Source organism: Pongo pygmaeus, chromosome X, assembly GCF_028885625.2.
Source record: "Pongo pygmaeus isolate AG05252 chromosome X, NHGRI_mPonPyg2-v2.0_pri, whole genome shotgun sequence".
Taxonomy (NCBI): domain Eukaryota; kingdom Metazoa; phylum Chordata; class Mammalia; order Primates; family Hominidae; genus Pongo; species Pongo pygmaeus.
In genome coordinates this window covers 120,315,932-120,343,236 of record NC_072396.2, presented here as the reverse complement: position 1 = coordinate 120,343,236, position 27,305 = coordinate 120,315,932, and the positions used below count along the sequence as shown (strand labels likewise).

At 37.5% G+C, this 27,305-nt stretch overlaps 1 protein-coding gene across 1 annotated transcript; it reads right to left on the bottom strand.

Moving 5' to 3' along the window:
• Positions 1 to 13,552: 13,552 nt before the first annotated feature.
• On the bottom strand, positions 13,553 to 21,050 carry LOC129024889 (endogenous retrovirus group K member 6 Env polyprotein-like). The gene is given in 2 exon segments (XM_063660085.1): positions 13,553 to 15,669; positions 21,024 to 21,050. A coding segment is annotated over 1 exon segment (2,100 nt). The 5' UTR covers positions 15,653 to 15,669; positions 21,024 to 21,050.
• Between the last annotated feature and the right edge of the window lie 6,255 nt (positions 21,051 to 27,305).

The window sequence follows — 27,305 nt, the reverse complement described above, 5'->3', positions numbered from 1 at the left end:
TCAACAAAGAAACATCACACTTAATCTGCACTATAGCCCAATGAACCTAACAGATACTTACAGATAATTTTATGTAATGGCTGCAGAATATATGTCTTTTTCTGAGTACATGGGTCATTCTCAACCATAGACCACATGTTAGGTCACAAAACAAGTCTTAAGAAATTTAGAAAAATTAAAAAAATCCAGCATCTTCTCAGATGACAAAATAAAAGTAGAAATCAATAACAAGATGAATTTTGGGAAGCATACAAATACATAGAAATTACACAATGTGGTTCTGAATGATCAATAAAGAAACTAAGAAGGAAGTAGAAAAATTTCTTGAAACTAATGATAATGGAAACACAACATACCAAAACCTGTGGGAAACAGCAAAAGCAGTACTAAGAGGGAAGTTTTCAGCTATGAATGCCTAGATCAATAAAGAAGAAAAGCTTCAAATATACAACCTAATAATGTATCTTAAAGAACTACAAAAGCAAGAGCTAGCCAAACTCAAAACTAGTAGAAGAGAAATAATACAGATCAGAGAAGAAATAAATAAATTTGAAATAAAAATTACAAAATGTCAACAAAATTTGGTCTTCTTATGAGATAAACAAAATTTACCAAACCTTAGCTAGACTATGAACAAAAGAGAGAAGACCCACATAAATAAAATCAGAGATGAAAAGGGAGACATTACAACTGATACTGCAGGAATTCAAAGGATCATTAGTGGCTACTATAAGCAATAATATGAAAATAAATTGGAAACTCTAGAAGAAATGGACAAATTCCTAGATATATGCAACCTAGCAAAATTGAACCATCAAGAAATCCAAAACCTGAACATACCAATAACAAATCATAAGATCATAGTGGTACTGAAACATTTCCCAGCCATAGAAAATCCCAGGACCCAATAGATTCACTGCTGAATTTTATCAAACATTTAAGGAGGAGATAAAAGTGAAAAGAATACTAATCAAACTATTCCAAAGTATAGAACAGAATGGAATACTGACAAATTAATTCTATGAAAGCAGTTTTAGTGTGATACCAAAACCAGACAAAAACACATCACAAAAAAAAAAGTATAGGTCAATACACTGATGAATATTGATGCAAAAATTTGTAACAAAATACCGGCAAATGGAATTCAGCAACATGTTAGAAATATCATTCATCATGGTAATATGGAATTTATTCCTGGGATGCAATGATGGTTCAACATACACAAACCAAACCAAGTAATGTAATGCATCATATCAACCTAATAAAGGATAAAAACCATATGATCATTGTAATTAATGCTGAAAAAGCATTTGATAAAATTCAACATAATAAAAACTGCTTTTATTATGAATGTTCATAATAAGAACACTCAACAAACTGGGAATAAAAGAAACATACCTCAACATAATAAAAGCCATATATGAGAGACCCATAGTTAGTATTATACTGAATAGGGGAAAACTGGAAGCCTTTCCTCTAAGATCTGGAGCATGACAAGGATGTCCACTTTTACCACTGTTATTCACCATGCTCCTGGAAGCCCTAGCTAGAGCAGACAAGAGAAATAAATAAAGGACCTCCAAATTGGAAAGGAAGAAATCAAATTATTCTTGTTTGAAGATATAATCTAATATTTTAAAAAACCTAAAGACTCCACCAAAAAATTATTAGAACTGATAAATTTAGTAAAGTTGCAGTTTTCAAAATAGACATACAAAAATCAGTAGCATTTCTATATCCAAAAGTGAACAAGTAGAAAAGAAAAAAAGAAAGTAATCCAATTCACAATAGCTACAAATAAAAGATTTCTAGAAATTAACCAGAGATGTGAAAGAAATCTACAATAAAACAATAAAACATTCATGTAGAAAATTGAAGAGGACATGAAAAAAATTCATGTTCATAGATAAGAAGAATCAATATTGTTAAAATGTCCATAATACCAAAAGCAATCTACAGATTTAATACAATCCCTAACAAGATACTAATAACATTTTTCACAGAAATAAAAAAAAAAATCCTAAACTTTATAGGAAATGACAAAAGACCCAGAATAGCTAAAGCTATTCTAAACTAAAAGAGCAAAAGGGGAGGAATCACATTACCTGACTTCAAATTATACTACAGAGCTTTAGTCACCAAAATGGCAGGTTACTGGCAAAAAACAGACACATAGATCAGTGGAACAAAGTAAAGAACCCAGAGGTAAATCCATACATTTACAACGAACCCATTTTTAACAAAGTTGCCAAAAACAAAATTGGGGAAAAGGCAGTCTCCTCAATGAATGTTGCTGGGGAAACTGGATATTCATATGCAAAAGAATGAAACTAGACTCCTATTTCTAGCCATATACTAAACTTAAATCAAAATTGATTAAAGACTTAAATATAATACGTCAAGCTACAAAACTTCTGAAAGAAGACATTTTGAAAGCTCTGCAGGACACTAGACTGGGAAAAGATTTCTTCAGTAATATATTATGCAAACACAGGCTACCAATTCAAAAATGTACAACTGGAATCACAACAAGTTAAAAAGCTTCTGCACAACAGAGGAAACAAACCACAAAGAGAAGAAACAACCTACTGAATGGGAGAAAATATTTGGAAACTAACCATCTGACAACAGATTAATAACCAGAATAAATAAGGAGCTCAATCAACTTATAGGAAAAAAATCTAATAATTCAATTTAAAAATGGGAAAAAGATCTGAATAGATATTTTTCAAAAGAAGACATATAAATGGCAAACAGACATATGAAAAGGTACTCAACATCATTGATTATCAGAGAAATGTAAATCAAAAATACAATGAATATCATGTCACTCCAGTTAAAATGGCTTTTACTCAAAAGTCAGTCAGTAACAAATGCTGGTGATGATGTGGAGAAAAGGGAACATTTGTACAGTATTGGTGGAAATGTAAATTAGTACAACCACTAAGGAAACAGTTTGGAATTTCCTCAAAATCTAAAAATAGAGCTATTGTAGGATCCAGAAATCTCACTCCTAGCTACACACCCAAAAGAAAGGAAATCAGTATACTGAAGACATATCTGCATTCCCATGTTTATTGCAGCAGTATTCACAATAGCTAAGATTTGGAAGCAACCTAAGTAAGTGTCCATCGATAGACAAACGGATTTTTTAAATGTGGTACATATACACAATGAAGTACTAATCAGCCATAAAAAATGGGATTCTGTCACTTGCAACAACATGGATGGAATTGGAGGTCATTATGTTAATGGAAATAAGCCAGGCATATAAAGACAAACATTGCATTTTCTCAGTTATCTGTGGGAACTGAAAATTAAAACAATTGAACTCATGGAGACAGAGAGTAAAAGGATGGTTGCTAAAGGCTGGGAAGGGTAGTCAGTGGGTAGAGGGAAATAGGAGATTGTTAAAGGGTACAAAATTAGAACCAATAAATAAGACAATATTTGCTAGTACATCAGGGTGACTATGTAAAAGATAACTTAATTGTACATTTAAAAATAATTAAAAGAATGTAAATGGATTATTTGAAACAAAGGATAAAGCTTGAGGTGATGAACACCTTATTTACCCTGATGTTATTATAATCCATTGCATGCCTGTATCAAAATATCTCATGTAACCCATAAATATATACACCTACTATGCACCCACAAAAATTAAAAATTAAAAGTTTAAAAAAATCAAAAGTCTGGCAATAGCAAATGCTGGTGAAGTTGTGGAGAAAAGGAACCCTCATACATTGCTCGTGGGAATGTAAATTAGTACAACCCCTATGTGGAACAGTTTGGAGGTTCCTTAGAAAACTAAAAGCTACTTTATGATTCAGTCATCCCACTCCTAGGTATATATCAAAAGAAAGAAAATCAGTATATCAAAGAGATATCTCCATTCCCTTGTTTATTGAAACAGTATTCACAATAGCCAAGATTTGGAAGCAAACTAAGAGTCCATCCACAGATTAATGGATAAAAGATATGGTACATATACACAATGGAGTACTATTCAACCATAAAAAAAGAATAAGACCCTGTCATTTGCAACAGGATGGATGGAACTAGAGATCATTATGTTAAGTGAAATAAGCCAGGCATAGAAAGACAAACTTCACAGGTTCTCACTTATTTGTGAGAGCCAAAAATTAAAGCAATTGAACTAATGGAGATACTAGAAAGATGATGACCAGAGATTGGGAAGGGTAGTGGGGGCATAGGGGGAAGTGGGGAGTGTTAATGAGTGCAAAAAATAGGAAGAAAAATCAACAAGACCTACTGTTTGATAGCACAATAGAGTGACTATGGTCAATAATAACTTAATTGTACATTTTAAAATAAAGAGTGTAATTGGATTGTTTGTAACTCAAAGGATAAATGCTTGAGGGGGTGGACACAGCATTCTCCATGATGTGCTTATTTCACATTGCATGCCTGTATCAGACACCTCATGTAACCCATAAATACACACATCTACTATGAACCCATAAAATGTTTTTTAAAAGAATGAATAAGACCTAGTATTTGCTAGCACAACAGGATGACTACAGTCAAAGATAATTTAAATTTACATTTTAAAATTACTAAAAGAGTATAATAAGATTGTTTGAAACACAAAGTATAAGTGCTTGAGGTGATGGATACCCCAGTTACCCTGATATTATTATGCATTGCATGCCTGTATCAAAATATCTCATTTAACACATAAGTATATACATCTACTAGGTACCCACAAAAATTAAAAATTTAAATTTGAAAAAAGATAAAGCTTGATGAATCTTAGCTAAGAGCTTAATGATTTTTATTGTTCTAATATATATGAGATCTTGCACTATAAAGATCTCAGATTTTACTTCATTTCACATATTTTCAACATTTTAAAAAATAGAAATTAGAACCAAATTTCCAGATACTATTTCAAGGCACTATTTTTCATTTGTCTTTAGTCTTCCCACCTAAAACTGGCATTAAGTAAACTTCAGATTTCAATGTCCTCTGATTGCTCTCCTGAAATGGTTTTTCCTCTTACTACTAGTGTAATGCCAGGTCAAGTCAAGTACAATAAGTATTTGTGGAATAATTAGAAATTTATAAACTTCTGAATGCTTTTCTGGGTCTTTCACTTTTGGATCTTTCATTTTTTTACACCAGTGATTCTCACAATTTTTTAACTCTAAAACAGTTTCAAATATGACATACTTCCATACTTAACAATAGTTCACTATAGCAGTAGTGTGTACATGTGTGGTCCGGTTTCATGGATCAACACATGGATAAATATAGATAAATTAGAATTTCAATAAGGTAATTTGTAATCTTCAGTGGATTATGTATGCCCCCTAGGGTTTCATGTCTCACCACAACACAGTATATTGAGAACACCCTCAATTTTCTTCAACGACTTTCTTCTTCTATGCCAGATGATTCCAAAGGCTTGATTTTAGTTTTCATTTTGATATAGGAATTAAAAACATAATCTGCATTCTTATATTTGCTATTTGTGAGCAGCAAATTATCTTTTCCTGTAGTTCACTAAGAAAAGTTGTGCTTTTTCTTATGCCTCTCTCTAGGCCTTCTTAGACTCAAAATTGGATTAAAACTTTTGTTTGAGAAGGCACACATCATGGCTGATAGCTGTTCAGGAGACTTCTTGCCTTTTTCTCTTACTTCCTATTCTTCCCAGTCTCTTCTATAACAATATCCTCTAAATGCTCAGCTAAAATAGACTAATGGCATTCTTTCAGCTATCCTGAAGTAGAGTTCCATCTGCTTCACCGTGGAGTATCATTGTTATTTCTACTACTATTATTTTTAATTTTTTTAATTTTTAATTTTTCTGGGTACATAGTAGGTGTATATATGTGGTACATGAGCTGTTCTGATACAGGCATGCAATGTGTAATAATCACATCATGGAAAATGGGGTATCCATCCCCTCAAGCATTTATCTTTTCTGTTACAAAAACTCAATAATTTTTTGTTATTTTTAAATGTACAATTAAATTATTATTATCATTGTTAATCTCATGACATAATGCAACACTCCAAATATTTCCAAGCCTCAAGAGACATATTTGTAATGGGAAAAAGAAAAAGCCAGGAGAGTAGCTATCCCACCAAAGGCCTAAGCTGGTAGTGTCACAGTCTTTAAGCTGCACTTTATAGTGACTCTCTCACATTCTCAAGAATTCCACACATGATAGATGTTTCTTTTTCTCTCTGAAATAAACAGTGTGAGTTTCAAAGTGAGGAGGAATCCCCTAGCAACCACAATCAGCTTTGAAGTATATAGTAATCAAATGGGAACAAAAGAAACAGAGAATGAGGGGAATTGCTTGTTTCTGTCTTAATAATTGCCTCTCTGAGCACAACTTGAAATTTTCATGACTTTGTGCTAGCTTCTGTCTCATTCCTGTAGCAGAAATGGGAAGAAAAGGCAAAATTCTCAAGTGCAGTTATTGGCAGGCTGGATGCCCTGCCAATAGGACAGGTTTAATTTACTGAGTGTGAACAGATGGGGTGTTCATGATCCATCTATGGTAGGCTCTGCATCCTCGACCTGGGAACATTAAACACTACAGGGAGAAATATAGAAGCTATCTTTGGGAGATCAAAATAGAACTGATTTTTACTCTAATTATTGCTAAAATCTAAGAAACTGATACAAAATCAGACTCATGAAATGAGTGCCAGTCCTGTTTTGAAAAGCCATCTCTGTGTTTGAAGTGTAACATTTAGTTATTGGAATTCAACTGGGATGCAACATTTGTCACGTTCTATTTTTTCCTGATGAAATGAAGGATATGTCAGGCACTTGGACATTTATTTACCACTTATATTTGCATCATGATGGCAACACATTGTATCCACACCACTCTGTAACTTCATTAATGCGGTCTTGCAGGTGCTAATAAGGCAGATTTATCTAGAGTCTCATTCAATAAAAACTACTTAATAATTGTCCTGAAATAGCCTCTTCTCTGGAAGCTTGGATTTCTAAACACCTTCATAGAAAGTATTGGTGCAGCACAATAAATAGCTGGATATTTGAGGAGGCAAAATGGTAGAATTAGTAAGAGTTCTGGCATCAGAGAGAAGTGCCCAAATCCAGACTCCATCGCTCATTAACTATGAAATTTTGGAGAAGTTTCTTAAGCTCACTGAGCCTTAATTACACCATCAATTGATAAATAATATCAATATTATAAGAATAAAGTGAAATTATGTAAAGCATCTAGCATGATGTCTTGCACACAGTAGAAATTTTTTTTAAAGGAATGGGGTATACCGCCCTTTTCTGTCCTTTGAAAAATCAGACTGAAATTCACCTTTTATGTTAATGTATCAGCTAAGTGCAAATGTACTTTTCGGCATCCATCAGTTAAGATGACTTGTCCACTTGCATCACTAAATGTGAATTTTGGGAACTATGAATAATTTTTAAAAAGAAGTAATCACAGATTTTACTTATGAATCAGAAGTTTTTATTAAAATATTCAAGGAGGAATAAACAATTCTATAATTATATAACTGAGTGGGGTTAATTGTAGAATAAAAGCAACAATCCCAGATTAATGCCATATCTAAAATAAATTACATTAAGCCTTTAGTAATAGAATCCCCAAAGCTTCAAAAGTAGTTGTCTCCTTTATTAATATCTCTTCATTAATGACAAAAATACTTATAGCTAACATTTATTGAGTGCTTGCAATCAGCCTAGCCCTGAGCTAAATACTGTACATAAACTATTTCTTATAATTTTTACAACAGTTCTGTGATGTTTATATGATCTACATTTTACATATTTCCTCAGGTCATCAAAGCCTAGAATGTAGAATAGGGTAGTTTTGACAATTTCTAAAATAACTTCAAATTTAGGTTGCTGTTATAGATTAAAGGGTACATGTGCAGGTTTATTACATGGGTATATGGCATGACACTAAGGCTTGGGGTCCCAGTGATTTCCTTACCCAAGCAGTAAGCATAGTACTCAATTTTGACAGTTTTGACTACCTTTCTTTAATACATCACTACTCACTTTTGCAGGATCTCCAGTCCCCCTCAAAATTGCATCTCGAATTTCATTATTATGTCTAATAATAAAGTTTATTTTGTGCTAAGCCCTATGTTAAATAATTTACATTCATTATATCTTGCAATCCAATTACTTAGTAAATAAGTTTTCTTATCCCAGTGTCATAGATGAAGAAACCCTAGTAAGAGACAAGAACAAAATTTGAACTGAGATGTGCTTTACCCCAAAGCACTTGCTCCTAACACTATGCCTTTGTCTTATAAAGGTGTCCATGTCTGTTAGAAAGGGGAGTAGAAATGGAGGTGATGGAATCATATTGGTGATTACCTGTCTTTGGAAGGATTGGTACAAAAAAGAGAAAGAATGTCACATAGCCAAGGACAAAACAAAAGAATGGCATAAACATGCACAATAAGTATCAACAAAGCTAAATTTCTGTGAGCTGAGGCTCTAAAATGTGTTAAAGACCAAGTAATTCTTTAATTTTTGAGCTACATATGGGACAAAAAGAACAAAATTAGGCAGAATGACTGCCTGGGCCAAATGGAGTAATAAGACTATATAACAAAAAGTAAGTAAAATGACTCAATTCCAATTTTTTTCTTCCTTTTCCATCAACAGGAATGGCCTTCAACTTGAAACAGTAAGAGAAATGTGGATTAAAAGGCCATCTAAAATAGTTTAATAGTAAGAGAGCTCTGTGCCACTTTAAATTAAATAAAACATATAGGCTCAAATGAACTCTGCCTCAGTATAAGAAAAAAAATCTTATGAGTGTAAACGTAAGACTATGCTGGAAATCTCTCATGTCAACTAAACAAACATATATGTACCAGGCATGGTAATGGAATCTCTTTGGCCATGGATGAAGATTAATGAGTCCCTACCTTCTAGGACCCATAATCTTGTTGAGATATTTTCAAAACTAAGCTAGAAAGCAATTTATGATAAAAATTGCTAGTTGGGCATATGAGATCTCAAGAGGAATTAAAGTGAATGAACTCTGTAACCTGGCCTTTGAAAATGTATGAGACTTCAACTGGTAGAAATTTGGTGGAAAAATACCCTAAGTCAATGAGAATTCCTCAGTCATGTCATTCGAATATTACAGTGGAGAAGTCCAGAGTTTACTTGGGGAAGTGTAAGTGATTTAGTTTTGGGAAAAATCAAGAACACTGAAAAATTATACAGGTCATTAGACAATAGGATAAGATTGTCTCATTATGTATCGCTGTATACCCAGTATATTCCTTGGCAAAGATTAGTATCCAATGAAAACAATATTGAACAGGAAACATGAATTTAAATATAGATAAATGCTGCCTCAATTTCCAAAACTGGAAAAAGCTATATCTCAGAACATTTATAATGGATTGACTTTCAGAGATGTATAAAGAAAAGTAATGTTCATGAGGAAGTGACAGAGTTATCAGTAGCTAAGCTTACTAGATTTTCTCACTTTTTCCCCACATTTTTATTGTGAAAATTATAAAGTTATAGACATGTTGAAAGAATAATTCAATGAAGATGCATTTATACTTTCCCTAGATTCTCCAAATGTTAACATTTTGCTCCATTTACTTGACGCGCGCGCGCGCGTGTGTGTGTGTGTGTGTGTGTGTGTGTGTGTGTGTGTGTGTGTGTGTGTGTGTGTGTGTGTGTGTGTGTGTGTGTGTGTGTGTGTGTGTCTTTTTTCTGAATCATTTGAAAGTAAGTTTCATGTATCATTACTTCCTTTTAAAATAAGGTTATTAAACTTATATCAACAAATACAACGTATCTAGGCTTTCCCAAAGTATTTGGCAAATTTTTTTCTTGATATTGTACTAATAAAATGGAAAAGTGTAAGTTAAGTAATATGACTAGGTGAATTCACAGTTAGTTAAATTAACATACTGAAGAGTGTTGATTAATGGAGCTATTGCACCCTGGAGGGAAACTGGTGCTCCACTACACGGCTCTGCACTTATTTTAGTTGGCATAAATGTTTTATCTTCTGCTGAGAGTTTATCCCTGAATAATGTCTATTTTCACGCTTTCCAAGTGTAGTTTACAGAAAGTCACCTTTAGGGTTTTAAAAAATATATTCTTAGCCACTCTGAGTGATTCTGACTCAGGAGGCCTGGGGAAGGGCCCTTGGCAATTGTGGCAACTATCTATGACTGAGAATCACTGATTTAGGGTAACTTTGTATTTGGTTGAATCTCTTGTTGAACCTACCCCATTGCAAATAATGTAGTCTTAAAAACCTCCAGACTCTTATACCACAAAGAATTGTCTGGTTATTGAGTACTTCTACCTGAAAGAAATAATTTGCAAATTTTAGGTCATCTCATTCAACCAGCATGTACAGTTTCAGTTAAGCTTTAATAAAACTCATAGATGTAACTTCTAAACATGGTAGAAAATTTTTTATATGTTCTAAAGGCTAATATTTTGCCCGTGGAATGTGGCTAAACTGAACCTTTAACGTGTAAGCTCTGAATTTTAGTATCAGATGTTTGGAATAAACCTATATTTTATGAAGTAAATCTTTATAATTTCAAAGTTTTTAGGCTTTATACTTTCTACACATAAGATGAAAATGTGTTAGTACAGAGTCAGACACTAAGTTCAGTCAACTACAGGAGGAACATTATGAACTCATAGCAAGAACTTCTTCCGTCTGTGTCATGATTTATCTCCTTAATAATTTACAATTTTATCTTCTCTTAAGGCCCACGCTGTTTTTAAAAATATGACTACAACTTGAAAATCCTTTATTCTCTGTGAACTCATTGTACGTAATAAGATAATCATCAAATGACTTCAATGTTGTGGTAGATGAGAGGTTATTAAGACCTTGTGCATGAGCTCTCTATGGACTAGGAGGTTGATTCCCCTACAAATCAGTCATCAAGGGCTAGTTGGATAAATCAAAATGGGACAAGAAAAAAAAACCTTCTGAATTTAGTACTTTTAAAAGATGCCTAATGAAATAAATCTGGAACACATTGCACACTTATCTGCATTCATCAGGTCAATGTTATTGTATTACAGATTGCCTCTCCCTGTCAGAGTAAAAAAGAAAGTGGTCTAGAGTGGAAATAAGTTGTGTAAATGAAACAAAAAAATCTCAAGTTGATTATACAATTGAGAATAGGAAATTATGTTAACAAAAATATGTAAAAAGCAATTGCTATTCACACATGGCTTTCCAATATTATGTTTTTTGAATTAAGAAAACTATCATCTTAACATCTGAACCTTAATATAATGACACCTACCAAGGGCTTAATATTTCCCAGGTGTTCTTATAATTACTTTAAATCACAGGATTTTAACTTTGGATGCAAATTAGAATCATCTGGGGAACCATAAAATTCTAGATGACCTGGCATCACTGGAAACCAATTAAATCAGAATATCTATGCGTGGCATCAGTCCAAGCATTAGTAGTATTTAAACTCACCAGGTGATTGCAATGTGCAGCTGAGGTTAAGAATTGTTTTTTGGATGCAAAAATTTCTTTAATCTTCACAACAGCCTTTTGATAAAGGATACTTTTTATCATCACCATCATCACCATCATCATCTTTAATTCACAAGTGACAAAACCGTGACAGAGAGATATGAAGTCCATTTACCAGGGCCATCAGCTCACAAGTGACAACTGGGATTTGAATCCTCGGAGTTTAGCTCTAATGCTATTATTATATCATTGCCACCTATATTAAAAATCACAGATTAACAAAATTCTTGTCAGCCTTGAATTACCCATCATAAATGTTGCCCTAGTAGCCCTTAAATAATTTTAATTTGTTGGCTTGAAAGTTAAGGGAAGAAAAAATAATGTCTGCTGAGAAAAATTAATTTCCCTTTGTTAACATTATAACGTAACTAATCTGGTTTCTAAAGCATATCTACTGCCATCAAGCAATGTAAAATGCTAGCACTTCCAGCCATAATTGTTTTTTAGTTTATATCTTTTTTATTGTATTTTTTTATTTCCATAGGTTTTTGGGAACAGGTGGCGTTTGGTAACATGAGCAAGTTCTTTAGTGGTGATTTGTGAGATTTTGGTGCACCCATCACCCAAGCAGTATTTACTGTACCCAATTTGTTGTCTTTTATCCTTCACCCCTCTCCTACCCTTTCCCCCAAGTTCAAAAAATTTGAAGCCTGACAATGTGATAGAAAAGGAAAACACATTTTCTGAGGATAAATTCCAGCTGGCTGTAGAAATTTGCATAAGTAACAAAGAGCCAAACGATAATTGCCAGGACAATGGGGAAAATGTCTCCAGGGCATGCCAGAGACCTTCGTGGCAGCCCCTGCCATTACAGGCCCAGAAGCCTAAGAGGAAAAAAATGGTTTCCTGGGCTAGGCCTAGGGCCTCCCTGCCCTATGCAGCATAGGGACTTGGTGTCCTGTATTTGAGCTGCTTCAGCCATGGCTAAAACTGGCCAAGGTACAGCTTAGGCCATGGCTTCAGAGGGTGCAAGCCCAAAGCCATGAGAGCTTCCATATGGTGTTGGGTGTGAAAGTGCACAAAAGTCAGAAACTGAGGTTTGGGAACCTCTGCCTAGATTTCAGAGGATACATGGAAATGCCTGGATGAAGGGGGTGGGTCGCCCCTTCACACCTGTGGGTGTTTCTCGTTGGGTGGAATGAGAGACTTGGAAAAGAAAAAGACACAGAGACAAAGTATAGAGAAAGAAATAAGGGGACCCAGGGGAGCAGCGTTCAGCATATGGAGGATCCCACTGGCTTCTGAGTTCCCTTAGTATTTATTGATTATTTGTCGGTGTTTTTTAGAGAGGGGGATGTGTCATGGTCACAAGACAATAGTGGGGAGAGGGTCAGCAGACAAACACGTGAACAAAGGTCTTTGCGTCATAGACAAGGTAAAGAATCAAGTGCTGTGCTTTAGATATGCATAGCTATAAACATCTCAATGCTTTGTTAAGCAGTATTGCTGCCCGCATGTCTCACCTCCAGCCCTAAGGCAGTTTTTCCCTATCTCAGTAGATGGAACCTACAATTGGGTTTTATACCGAGACATTCCATTGCCCAGGGACGGGCAGGAGACATATGCCTTCCTCTTGTCTCAACTGCAAGAGGCATGCCTTCCTCTTATACTAATCCTCCTCAGCACAGACCCTTTACGGGTGTCGGGCTGGGGGACGGTCAGGTCTTTCCCTTCCCACGAGGCCATATTTCAGACTATCACATGGGGAGAAACCTTGGACAATACCTGGCTTTCCTAGGCAGAGGTCCCTGCGGCCTTCTGCAGTTTTCGTGTCCCTGGGTACTTGAGATTAGGGAGTGGTGATGACTCTTAAGGAGCATGCTGCCTTCAAGCATTTGTTTAACAAAGCACATCTTGCACAACCCTTAATCCATTTAACCCTGAGTTTGACACAGCACATGTTTCAGAGAGCATGGCATTGGGGGTAAGGTCACAGATTAACAGCATCTCAAGGCAGAAGAATTTTTCTTAATACAGAACAAAATGGAGTCTCTTATGTCTACTTCTTTCTATACAGACACATTAACAATCTGATCTCTCTTGCTTTTCCCCACATTTCCCCCTTTTCTTTTCGACAAAACTGCCATCGTCATCATGGCCCGTTCTCGATGGTCGCTGTCTCTTCGGAGCTGTTGGGTGCACCTGCAGACTAACAACAGACAAAACAGGCACACAAGGATTAATATGAAATTTATAATCATAGTACTTTCAATGGTCTTAACCCAAGTGACAGGGTTAAGATTTGCAAGGCCATCAGCAACTCCTGTAATTGCCTTAGTTCCTGGCACCAAATTTAAATGGGCTTTTGATGCTTCGAAAATTTGTTCTTTTAATTTGGAAATGTCTAAAGTGAGATTATCTTCTCTTCCTTGTAGATGGCGTCTAACCATATCCGAGTGATGCTCAGACTCATTATAAATTTGGGGTGTAATACAAAAATCTGACGTATTCCAGTCACATTGTAACTGGAAATGATATTCTAAGCTCATGAGTCTGTCTCCCATCCAAATGACAGTTTGTCTAAGATCATTAATTTGATTTGCCAATTTTTGATCAATACCAGATTGTGAATTCCACAGTCTTGTAGAATTTTTTTGTCAATCATTAACAAAGTTTACTGACTGAACAGAAGAGTGCAACGCAACTCCTGCCACAGCAGCCGTGGCTGTGACTGCAATTAGTCCCATAATCACTGCAATTAAAGTAAAAATGAATCTTTTGGATCTATTTAAAATGCCTTTTAATACTTCAGTCAAAATATGGATGGATGGTGAGGCCTCCCACAGTCGGTCCATGGACACAGGGATCCACACACCTTCTCTTGCTCTCACCAGCAGAATACGGTGCTGCTGATTAAAAGTTGAATCAATGCAAGTAAACAATCTGCAATTTTCACAGGTTATAGTTTGTGAGTCTGGTTTAATAACTATATTTCCTACAACTAGCATATAAGGGGGCTTTATGCAACTTTGTAAAGGAACCGTTAGACTGGAATTTAGGTCGATAGTATAAAATGGCTTATGGTCTCTTGTTTCTAAAGTTTGATTTCCAGACCAAATCCTAATGCGGTGTGAGGCCACAGTAAGCCTCCACAATTCTGGATGTTCAGGACCAGAGACAGGACTTATTACTTTTGGTCTTGGGGTAGAGATTCCTTTTTCTCCCCATTCCCAAAGGTAGAAAGACTGTCATTTTTTATGCTTATATTTGTCTAGACTTTCTATTAAGTCGCTATCAACAGCTGGACTCACTTGTGCACTTGGACACAACTGAGTTTGTCCTGAGCAATTGTGGTAGAATTGACCTCGAGGTGCCCAATCTATAATAGTTCCGAATTCACTGTTTTGTAATATAACCGCACTATTGGCCACACATTCTTCCCAAACTAAGGCTTCTGTATTTTTTGATCCTTTGGAAATTTCCTTGGGGCAAGGTTTCCCTTTAGGTCTAAATTTTAATGATCTTTGGTAAGAAAAGTCTTGTAAATAATTTACCCGTGGCCTGAGTGACATCCCGCTTACCATGTGATAAGTAAATCTACTGTTAGGACTGACAGTAGGTACTTCTACCAACCAATTTTGGACTGCAGGCATTAAGCATCCTGTTGCTCTCCCTAGGCAAATAGGAGGATAATGATACCCAATGGAAATATTTATCATCATCCCTTCTTCTTCAGGTTTGGCAGGGCAGCGATCATCTGTGGGGCCAGGTACCCATACACTATCATGAACATATACTTCTATAGGATTATCCATCCATGTGACTGCCTGAATTAAGGACAGGAAAGGCACATAGGCCCAGTAGGTATAATTAGCTGCAGCTGCTCCTGCAGGCATAGGGAGACTTACCACCGTTGATACAATCATCAAGGCTGCAAGCAGCATACTCTCTGGAGTTTGTGTCACCTTTGTGTTCTCTAGACATTTTGTAGCTAACTGCGTCAGCTTCTTTAGTTGTGCCCAAGTCGGCAGCTCTGCCTTCTTGGTGGATGGCAACTTCATCTGTTCTTCTGATATCACTATTTCGTTCATCTTGTGAGCCGACGGTGCTCGATTGCGGTGTCTCCGTCTCCGCAGAGGTGCTTTTCTTTGCATCTCCGATGGGTTCATTGTAGAACTTCAAATGTCTAGTGGGTATCCAAACAGGAAGCTGATTTTCTCCTGGTGAAACACAAGCAAAACCTCTCCCCCACGTTATCACCTTCCCTATTTCCCATGTCTTATTTTTATTATCTTTCCACCAAATCAATTTTCTTTCATGTGGGCTGTTCTTTTTACCAGTAAGATGTTGTTCTGCAGAAGTAGTAGTCTGATTTCTATAAATGTTTAAAAAATTTAAAGTATAGAGTGCTAGATTAAGTTGCATCTGAGGAGTGGTACACTCCTTACTGTCTCCCCCTTCTTTTTGTTTAACTAATTGAGTTTTGAGTGTTCTATTAGTTCTTTCGACTATGGCCTGTCCTTGGGAATTATAAGGAATTCCTGTTGTATGTGAAATTTTCCACTGATTTAAGAATTTTTGGAAAGATTTACTACAATATCCAGGTCCATTGTCAGTTTTGATTTTTTCTGGAACTCCCATTACAGCAAAACAAGACAATAAATGTTTTTTAACATGGGAAGTACTTTCTCCTGTTTGGCAAGTTGCCCATATGAAATGTGAATAAGTATCAACTGTTACACGAACATATGATAGTCTTCCAAATGAAGGTACATGCGTGACATCCATTTGCCATAATGCATTAGGACACAGACCTCTGGGATTATCTCCTGCCTCTTGAGTGGGCAGGTGTAAGACTTGACACTGGGTGCAATGTTGTACAATATCTTTTGCCTGTTTCCATGTGACATCAAATTTGTTTTTTAATCCTGCTGCATTTACATGAGTCAAAGCATGAAGTTCTTGTGCTTTTATGAATGCAGATGATACCAGTAAGTCAGCTTGTTCATTTGCTTTAGTCAAAGGCCCTGGTAAATTACTGTGTGCTCGAATATGAGTAATATAAAATGGGAAATTTCTTTTTCTTACAGTTTGTTGTAATAAATTGAATAGCTGGTTTAATTGATCATCCATGCTATATTTGATTAGAGCTGTCTCAACATCTCTTGTAGCCTGTACTACGTATGCAGAATCTGATATAATATTGATAGATTGGTCAAAATCTTGTAACACTGTAATGACTGCAACCAACTCTGCTCTTTGAGCCAATTGATATGGAGTTTTGATTACTTGTTCTTTTGGCCCTGTGTAAGCCACTTTTCCATTGCTGGAACCATCAGTAAATACTGTTAGAGCATTTTCTAAAGGTTTCCATCTGGTAATTTTAGGTAGAATCCAAGTAGTCAATTTCAAAAACTGGAAGATTTTTGTTTTTGGATAATGATTATCAATAATTCCTACAAAATTAGCAATGCCAATTTGCCATGTACTAGAATTGATAAAGGCTTGTCTAATTTGTTCCTTGGTTAAAGGGACAACTATTTTGTCTGGGTCATTTCCACATAATTTTATTATTCGTAATCTTGTCTGACCAATTAATGTGGCTATTTGATCTAAGTACAATGTAAAAGTCTTAACTGTACTGTGAGGAAGGAATGACCACTCCATAAGATCAGTATTTTGAATAATGATGCCTGTTGGAGAATGTGCAGTGGCAAAAATCAAAAGCTGGAGTGGGGCTAAGGGATCTATTCTATTTATTTGTGCTGACTGAATTTTTTCTTCCACTAATTTAATTTCTTTTGTTGCCTCTGGGGTTAACATTCTCTTACTATTTAAGTCTGAGTCCCTCTTAAGATAGAGAACAAATTTGACATGGCATAAGTAGGAATGCCTAGAGTTGGCCGAATCCAATTAATATCTCTCAGCAATTTTTGAAAATCATTTAGTGTTTTTAATGTGTCTTTTCTTATTTCTATTTTTTGTGGCTTAATTTTTCTATTTTCTGTCTGCATCCCTAAATAATGAAAAGGAGTAGAGGTTTGGATCTTATCAGATGCTATTGTTAGTCCTGCGTTGGCAACCTCTGCTTGCAGAAATGTATAAACAGTCAATTAATTTATCTCTTGTTTCTGCAGCACATAAAATATCATCAGTATAATGAATAATATAACAGTCTGAAAACTTGTTTCTAACTGGTTGAAGAGCTCGACCTACAAAAGTCTGACAAATAGTTAGACTATTAAGCATTCCTTGAGGTAACACTTTCCACTGAAACCTGGTGGCTTGTTCTTTATTATTTATGGCTGGTATAGTAAAGGCAAATTTTTCGCAATGCTACTCCACCAGAGGGATGGTAAAAAAGCAATCCTTTAGATCAATTATAATTAAAGGCCAGTCTTTTGGGATCATGGCCGGAGAGGGCAACCCGGGTTGGAGAGGCCCCATGGGTTGAATTATGGCGTTTATGACCCTTAAGTCAGTTAACATACGCCATTTGCTGGATTTCTTCTGAATTACAGACACAGGAGAATTCCAAGGCAAGAATGAAGGCTCAATATGTCCTTTTTTTAACTGTTCATTTGCTAATAAATGTAAAGCCTCCAGTTTTTGTTTTGGTAGCGGCCACTGATTTACCCATACTGGTTTTTCTGTCTTCCAACTTAATGGTATGGGTTTTGGAGGCTCTACAGTGGCCGCCCCTAAAAAGGATACCCTATTCCTTTTCTTTCTTGATTTATTTTAGTCTCAATTGGAACTTTAATGCCATCTCCATTTTTTCCTAGTCCCTTTTCTGGTATATATCCCATCTTGGTCATGATTTTTTGACTCGTGGGGCTATATAATGGAGCGGGCATAGCGATTTCCGTACCCCATTGTTGTAATAAATCTCGACCCCACAGATTAAGAGGAATTGAAGTAATCATTGGCTGAACAGTACTTTCTTGATTATCTGGCCCTAAACAATGTAAAATCTTAGTACTTTGATACACTTCTGAGGCTGTGCCTATGCCGACAAGTCCTGTGACAGCCTTTTGTTTAGGCCAATTTTTTGGCCACTGATTTAAAGCAATGATAGAGACATCCGCTCCAGTGTCTACTAACCCTTCAAACTGTTTTCCTTGAATAATGGCCTTACACACAGGCCTGTTCTCTGAGACCTGACTTGCCCAATATGCAGCCTTTTCTGTCAGATCAGTGCTTCCAGACCCTCCTGTTCTTTTTATCTCACTATTTTCAACCTTAATATATGGCAGGAGTAATAATTGAGCAATCTTGTCTCCTGGACTGGCACTCCAAGGAATTGAAGAGCTAATAACCAATTGAATTTCACCTTTATAGTCTGAATCAACCACACCAGTATGAATTTGAACTCCCTTTAGATTTAGACTTGATCTTCCCAAGATTAGTCCTACAGTCCCCTCAGGCAGCGGGCCATATACCCCTGTGGGGATTTTTTGTGGGGGCTCCCCTGGAAGCAGAGAGACTGCTTGTATAGTACATAAATCTACTGCTGTACTGCCACTTGTGGCGGGGGACAATTGTTGTGTTGTGGTAACTGGCTTATTCCCTGAAACACTTGGGACAGTGGGGGTTGTTGTCTCTGAAAACCCTGAGGAACAAAGGGCTGAATTGGGAATGCCCCAGTTTGTTGTGGGGCCTGAGGCTGGCCCCTTTGCTCATTTCCTGACAATGGTTGCCCAGTTTTATCAAATTTAGAATGACATTGACTAGCCCAATGTTTTCCTTTTTTACATCTTGGACATAAGTCAGGTGGCTCTCTACCTGTAGTTGTAGTCGCTTGAATAGTTATATTCTGTCTATTTGAGACTGGGCAATTCTTTTTTAAATGACCAATTTGACCACAATTATAACATTTCCCTTTAAATGTTCTAACTTGTCCTCTAAAATGACTCCCGCTATTGCTTGAGCCATAAGCGTAGCTTTATGCATAACTCCTCCAATTCCATCACAGGCTTTTACATACTCTGAGATTACATCTGATCCTGCAGGAATCTTTCCTTTCAATGGCTTAATGGCTGATTGACACTCAGGATTGGCGTTTTCGTATGCCATCAACTCCACTATGACTTTACGGGTTTTTTCATCGGCAATTGACTTTTGAGCAACATCTTGGAGCCTTGCCACAAAATCAGGGTAGGGCTCTTTCGAACCTTGTCTTACTGTATTAAATGAGGGGCAGGCAGTTCCTGGGTCTTGGATTTTTTCCCAGGCTCTAAGACAGATAGCTCTAACTTGCTCAATGGCCTCATTTTGCATTAATGCTTGTTGACTAATGGTGCTCCAATTTTGACCTGTTCCCAATAGTTGATCTGCATCTATGTTAACTGGAGGACTGGCAGCCCTATTTCTTCGGACCTGTTCTTGTGCCCCATCAATCCACCAAGTCTTAAATTGTAAAAATTGAGAGGGTGAGAGAGACGATTTTGCCAGAATCTCCCAATCATAAGGAATGAGTCTATGTCCATGAGCAATGGAATCTAATAGTGTCCTCATATAAGGGGAGTTGGGTCCATACTGTTTTACTCGCTCTTTCATATCTTTTAGCATTTTTATTGAAAAAGACTTGTATCTGGCCTCAACTGTGAGAGGCTCTCCCTCTTGGGCTCCTTCTCCAGGTGGCATCAGCTCTAACATTACTGGGAATTGCCATGCCTCAGTATCTCCTTCCTTTCTTGATTTATCAATAATTTCATGTAATTCACTACCCTGTCTACGAGGTGGTGCCGTAGGATTAAGTCTCCTAGTGGGCGGCTGAGGGTAAGGTGCCCTGCCCTGTGGTGCTGGGGGCATTCCTGGACATCCATACTGACTTTCTGGGGTTGGCCGATACTGAAGTTCCACCGGTGGCCACTATTGATAAGCTACTGGCGGTTGGGTCTTATTTTCTCTAACCTGCGTTTGAGGTTGTAATGCTATGGGCATCTGACCTAGAGGACTTGGCCCTCATGGTTTAGACTCTAATGGCCCCACTGATTCTGGACCTTTTTCTTCTAATTTTAATGTTTCAGGATATATCACCTCCTGTAATTGATTATAGTCAACACTTTGCTTTGACTGAGCCATTACCGGCTCTGCTACATATTCGCAATGTAAACTTTCCATTTCCTTTTGGGATTTTCTCCCTATATTTTCTTTACAATCTATTACACAGCTTCCAGGGGCATCAGAAACTGAAACACTATCTTCTTCTGTTTGAAATGGTTCTAAAGCTGCTTTAATAATGGCCCAATCATTCCATACTGTAAGTGGAATGATATTACCCTTCCTACCTGCTTGTTTTAGTTCCTTACCAATTCTTTTCCAATCTTTTAGATCTAAAGTTCCTTGTTCTGGGAACCATGGGCAAAATTGTTGTATTATTTGAAATAGCTTGATTAGATTTTTTCTAGATACTTTAACTCCCCCTCTTTTTAAAAGAATTTTAATAAAGCTGAGATAAGAGGCATATTTCCTTTTAGTTTTACTTTTAGTTTGCCCCATTATTACCCTAGCTTTCTTCCGAGTGCACAAGCTTACCATAAGGCTGACTGTAGACGTACTCGGGATCTTTCATTGACTTGTCCTCAATGACTACGCTCGAGCGTACCTTCACCCTAGAGAAAAGCCTCCACGTTGGGCACCAGATGAAGGGGGTGGGTCGCCCCTTCACACCTGTGGGTGTTTCTCATTGGGTGGAATGAGAGACTTGGAAAAGAAAAAGACACAGAGACAAAGTATAGAGAAAGAAATAAGGGGACCCAGGGGACCAGCGTTCAGCATATGGAGGATCCCACTGGCTTCCGAGTTCCCTTCGTATTTATTGATTATTTGTCGGTGTTTTTTAGAGAGGGGGATGTGTCATGGTCACAAGACAATAGTGGGGAGAGGGTCAGCAGGCAAACACGTGAACAAAGGTCTTTGCATCATAGACAAGGTAAAGAATCAAGTGCTGTGCTTTAGATATGCATAGCTATAAACATCTCAATGCTTTGTTAAGCAGTATTGCTGCCCGCATGTCTCACCTCCAGCCCTAAGGCAGTTTTTCCCTATCTCAGTAGATGGAACGTACAATTGGGTTTTATACCGAGACATTCCATTGCCCAGGGACGGGCGGGAGACAGATGCCTTCCTCTTGTCTCAACTGCAAGAGGCATGCCTTCCTCTTATACTAATCCTCCTCAGCACAGACCCTTTACGGGTGTCGGGCTGGGGGACGGTCAGGTCTTTCCCTTCCCACGAGGCCATATTTCAGACTATCACATGGGGAGAAACCTTGGACAATACCTGGCTTTCCTAGGCAGAGGTCCCTGCGGCCTTCTGCAGTTTTCGTGTCCCTGGGTACTTGAGATTAGGGAGTGGTGATGACTCTTAAGGAGCATGCTGCCTTCAAGCATTTGTTTAACAAAGCACATCTTGCACAACCCTTAATCCATTTAACCCTGAGTTTGACACAGCACATGTTTCAGAGAGCATGGCGTTGGGGGTAAGGTCACAGATTAACAGCATCTCAAGGCAGAAGAATTTTTCTTAATACAGAACAAAATGGAGTCTCTTATGTCTACTTCTTTCTATACAGACATATTAACAATCTGATCTCTCTTGCTTTTCCCCACACCTGGATGTTCAGGCAGAGGTGTGCCACAGGAGCAAAGCCCTCATAGAAAACCTCTGCTAGGGTGATGCAGAAGGAAAATGTAGGGTGTGAGCTCCCACGCAGAGTATGCACTGGGCCACTGCCTAGTGGAGCTGTGAGAAGAGGGCCACACTCCTCCAGATTCTGCAATGGTAGATCCACTGACGGCTTGCACTGTGGACCTGGAAAAGCCACAGACAGTCAATGCCAGCCCATGAATGCAGCTGGGAGGGAGACTGTACCCAGCAAAGCCATAGAGGCAGAGCTGCAAAGGACCATGGGATGTGAGATGTGATGTGATGTGAGAAATGGATTCAAAGGGGATCATTTAGGAGCTTTAAGATTTGATTGCCCCGCTGGATTTCAGACTTGCATGGGGCCTCTAGCCCCTTTCTTTTGGCCATTTTCTCCTATTTGGAATTGGGGTATTTATCTAATGCCTGTATCCCCATTGTATCTAGGAAGTAGTTAATTTGCTTTTGATTTTACAGACTCCTAGGCAGAAAAGACTTGCCTTGTCTCAGATGAGCCTTTGGACTGTGGACCTTTTAGTTAATGCTGAAATGAGTTAAGACTTTGGGGGACCATTTGGAAGGCATGATTGGTTTTGAAATGTGAGGACATGAGAATTGGGAGGGGCCAGAGATAGAATGATATGGTTTGGTTGTGACTCCACCCAAATCTTATCTTGTATTGTAGCTCCCATAATTCACACGTTTTGTAGGAGGGACCAAGCACTGCTTCCATAGATTTTGGTGTGTTGTGCTTTTATACTCATTCATTCCAAGAAATTGTTCAGATTTTATGAGAAAATGGCAGATAGGAGGCAGGACTAAATTGCAGCTTCCAATTGGACAGACAGAGCAGCACGTAGACTCACATTGTAAATTTTTGCTCCAAGAACTACTGCAGAAACATGCCAGGAAAGCCAAGAGAATCTTCAGACCCTTTGAAGGAAGCCGATTGCTACTGTAGGCCCTGAGAGACAGCCACAAAATTGTAAGTGTCCAAAGTGTGAAAGTATAAAAGGGGAATTATCCACACTCAAATACACACTCTTACTGGGGAACCTGAAGGTCCAGATCATGAGAGAAGAATTTGACCTTACTGGGAGTTAAGACAAATTTAGAGAGCCAAGTGAAATACAGGGGTAGAAGAAGCAACAGGAAGAGCTCTGTCAGCTCTCTTGGTCCCCAGGGAAGCCATTTCTGACTTTCACTTGCAGAGGTCCTTGGGGAGGGCTTCCAGGGGAACTAGGAAAAGACCACAGGGAAAAGAAAACTCCCAGCAAAACTTTGTAACAATTTTGACTGAACATTAATTTTCCTGGACAGAACCCAGGGGAAGGGGTGAATCAAGAGTGCAGACACACCACAGAAGCCACAGCAGGTGGGGAGGCAGGAAACATGAAAGCCCAGCTTGCTTTCAAAGTGGGGAAGCTGGTAACCTGAGGCAAGTTCCCAGCCTTGCTCACCTATTGCCTGGAAATAAACTCAGTGCTGTTGCAGGGGCATGGCAGAAGTGAGACCGGCCTTTTGAACTGCATGGGAGCTGGGTGAGACCTGTAACTGCCAGCTTTCCCCCACTACCCTGGTGACCAGCATGACACAGCAGAGGCAGCCATAATTCCCCAGAGAATATAATTCCATTGGCCTGAGAACCACAGCCCAATCCCCCACAATTGCTGGAGCAAGACCCAACCAAGGAGCGTCTGAGTTCAGATATGTGTAATGCTGCACACACCTGATGGTCTTTCTCTACCCACCCTGTGCCCTGGTAGCTGAAAACAAAGGACTTAATCTCTTAGGAGCTGTGGGGCTCAGTCCACCGCCTGATCTTCTCTATACTATTACAGCTGATGTTCTCTTGAAAGCACCACCTCCTGGCTGAAGGCCAGCCAGCACAAAACCAGTTAAATAAACAAAACTACAACTAAGGACCCTCACAGGGTCCACTTCACTTCCCTGCCACCTCCATGAGGGCAGGTGGTAGTATTCACAGCTGAGAGACCTGAAGATGGTTCACATCACAAGACTCTGTGCAGACACTCCCCAGTACCCCAGCCTGGAGCCCGGCAGCTCTGCTGGGTGGCTAGATCCAAAAGTAAAATAACAATCACTGCAGTTTGACTCTCAGGAAGCTACATCCCTAGGAGAAGGGAGAGAGCAACACATCAAAAGAGGACCCCGTGGGACAAAAGAATATGAATAGCAGTCCTTGAGCCCAAAATCTTCCCTCTTAGATACTCTACCCAAATGAGAATAAACCAGAAAAACAATTCTGGTAATAAAACAAAACAAAGTTTTTTAACACACTCAAAAGATGACACTAGCTCACCAGCAAAAGATCCAAACAAAAAAGGAATTCTTGAATTTCCAGGAAAAAAATTCAGAAGGTCAATTATTAAGCTAATCAAGAAGGCACCAGAAAAAGGTGAGGTCCAACGTAATGAAAAAAAAATGATACAACATATGAAGGGAAAAATCTTCATTGAAATAGATAGCATAAATTGAAAATCACAACTTCTGGAAGTGAAGAAAACATGTAGAGAAATGCAAAATACACTAGCAAGTCTCAGCAATAGAATCAAATAAGCAGAAGAAAGTACTTCAGAGCTCAAAGATAAGGTTTTCAAATTAACCCAATCCAACAAAAACAAAGAAAAAAGACTCAACAAAAATAAACAAAGCTTTCAAAAAGTTGAGAAATAAGACAAATCTAACTACTTTCTAATAAATAATTAAATAAATCTAAACAATAATCTAATATGTTGGAAAACATATTTAGGGAAATAATTGAGGAAAACTTCCTCAGCCCTGCTAGAGATTTAGGCATTTAAATACAGGAAGCTCAAAGAACACCTGGGAAATTTACCACAAAAAGATCATCATCTAGGCACATCATCATCAGGTTATCTAAAGTGAAGATGAAGGAAAGAATCTTAGGAGCTGTGAGACAAAAGCGCCAGATAACCTATAAAGAAAAACTTATCAGATTAACAGCAGATTTCTCAGCAGAAACCCTACAAGCTTGAAGAGATTGGGGCCCAATCTTTATCTTCCTTACACAAAGCAATTATCAGCCAAGAATTTTGGATCCAGTGAAACTAAGCTTCTAAATGAAGGAAAGATACAGTCTTTTTAAGAAAACAAATGTTGAGAGAATTCTCCACTACCAAGCCAGCACTAAAAGAACTGCTAAAAGCAGCTCTAAATCTTGAAATGAATCCTCAAAATACACCAAAATCGAACCTCCTTAAAGCATAAATCTCACAGGACCTACAAAACAAAAATACAATATATTTTAAAATAACACAAGGTATTCAGGCAACAAATAGCATAATGAATAAAATAGTGCTTCACATCTCAATACTAACACTAAAGGTAAATGGCCTAAATGCTCCACTCAGAAGATACAAAATGGCTGAGTGGATAAGAATGCACCAACCAAGTACCTGCTGTTTTCAAGAGACTCGCTTAACATATAAGGACTCACACAAACTTAAGGTAAAGGGATGGAAAATAAATATTCCTTGAAAATGGACACCAAAAGTGAGCAGGAACAGCTATTCTTATATCAGATGAAACAAACTTTAAAGCAACAGCTGTTAAAAAATGACAAAGAGAAAGTGAAACAATTATAAAAGGATTTGTCAAATAGAAAAGTATCACAATCCTAAGTATATATGCAGCTAACACTGGAGCTCCCAAATTTATGAAACAATTACTACTAGACCTAAGAAATGAAATAAACAGCAACACAATAATAGTGGGGGACATCAATACTCCACTGACAGATAGGTCAGGAAGATGAAAAGTCAACAAAAAAAAATGGACTTAAACTATACCCTAGAAAAAATGGACTTTACAAGTATTTACAGAACATTTTACCCAACAACTGCAGAACATTCATTCTATTCATCAGCACCTGGAACATTTTCCAAGATAGACCACATGATTGATAGGCCACAAAACAGGTCTCAATAAATTCAAAAAATGGAAATTATATCAAGTACTCTCTCAGGTCACAGTGGAATAAAATTGGAAATCAACTCCAAAATGAACCTTTAAAGCCACACAAATACATGAAAATTAAATAACCTGCTCCTCTGTGATTATTGGGTCAACAATGAAATCAAGATAGAAATTTTAAGAAATTCTTTGAACTGAACAATAATAATGACACAACCCATCAAAACCTCTGGGATACTGCAAAGGTAGAGCTCAGAGGTAAGTTCATAGCCTTAAATGCCTACATCAAAAAGCCAGAAAGAGCACAAATAGACAATCTAAGGTTATGCCTTAAGGAAACAGAGAAACAAGAATAAACTAAACCCAAACCCAGGAGAAGAAAACAAATAAGAAAGATCAGAGCAGAACTAAATGAAATAAAAATGAACAAATAAGATAAATTAAACAAAAAGCTGGTTTTCAAAAAGATAAATAAAATTGATAGACCATTAGCAAGATTAGCTAAGAAGAGAAGAGAGAAGATCCAAATACGCTCAATTAGAAACAAAATGGGAGACACTACAACTGACACCACAGAAATACAAAAGATCATTCAAGCCGACTAGGAACACCTTTATGTGCATGAACTAGAAAATCTAGAGAAAGTGGACAAATTCCTGGAAACATACAACCCTCCCAGATTAAACCAGGAAGAAATAGAAACTGAACTGATCAATAACAAGCAGCGAGATTGCAATGGTAATTGAAAAATTATGAACAAAAAAAAGTTCAGGACCAGACAAATTCACAGTTGAATTTTATCAGACTTTGAAAAATGAATTGATACCAATCTTATTGAAACTATTCCAAAAGATAGAGAAAGAGGGAATTCTCCCTAAATCATTCTATCCGGTATCCCCTTAATACCAAAACCAAGAAGGTACATAACAAAAAAAAAAAGAAAAAGAAGAAAGAAGAAAGAAGGAAGAAGGAAGAGGAGGAGGAGGAGGAAGAAGAAGAAAAGAAGAAAAAGGAGAAGGAGAAGAAGAAGGAGGAGGAGGAGGAGAAGGAGGAAGAGGAAGAAGAAGGAAGAAGAAAGGAGAAGAAAGAAGAAAGAAGAAAAAAGAAGAAGAAGACTACAGACCAATATCCCTGATGAATTTGGATGCAAAAATTCTTAAGAAAATACTAGCTAACCATCCGAGGCGGCAGTGGCGCCGGTGAGGACAAGGATAG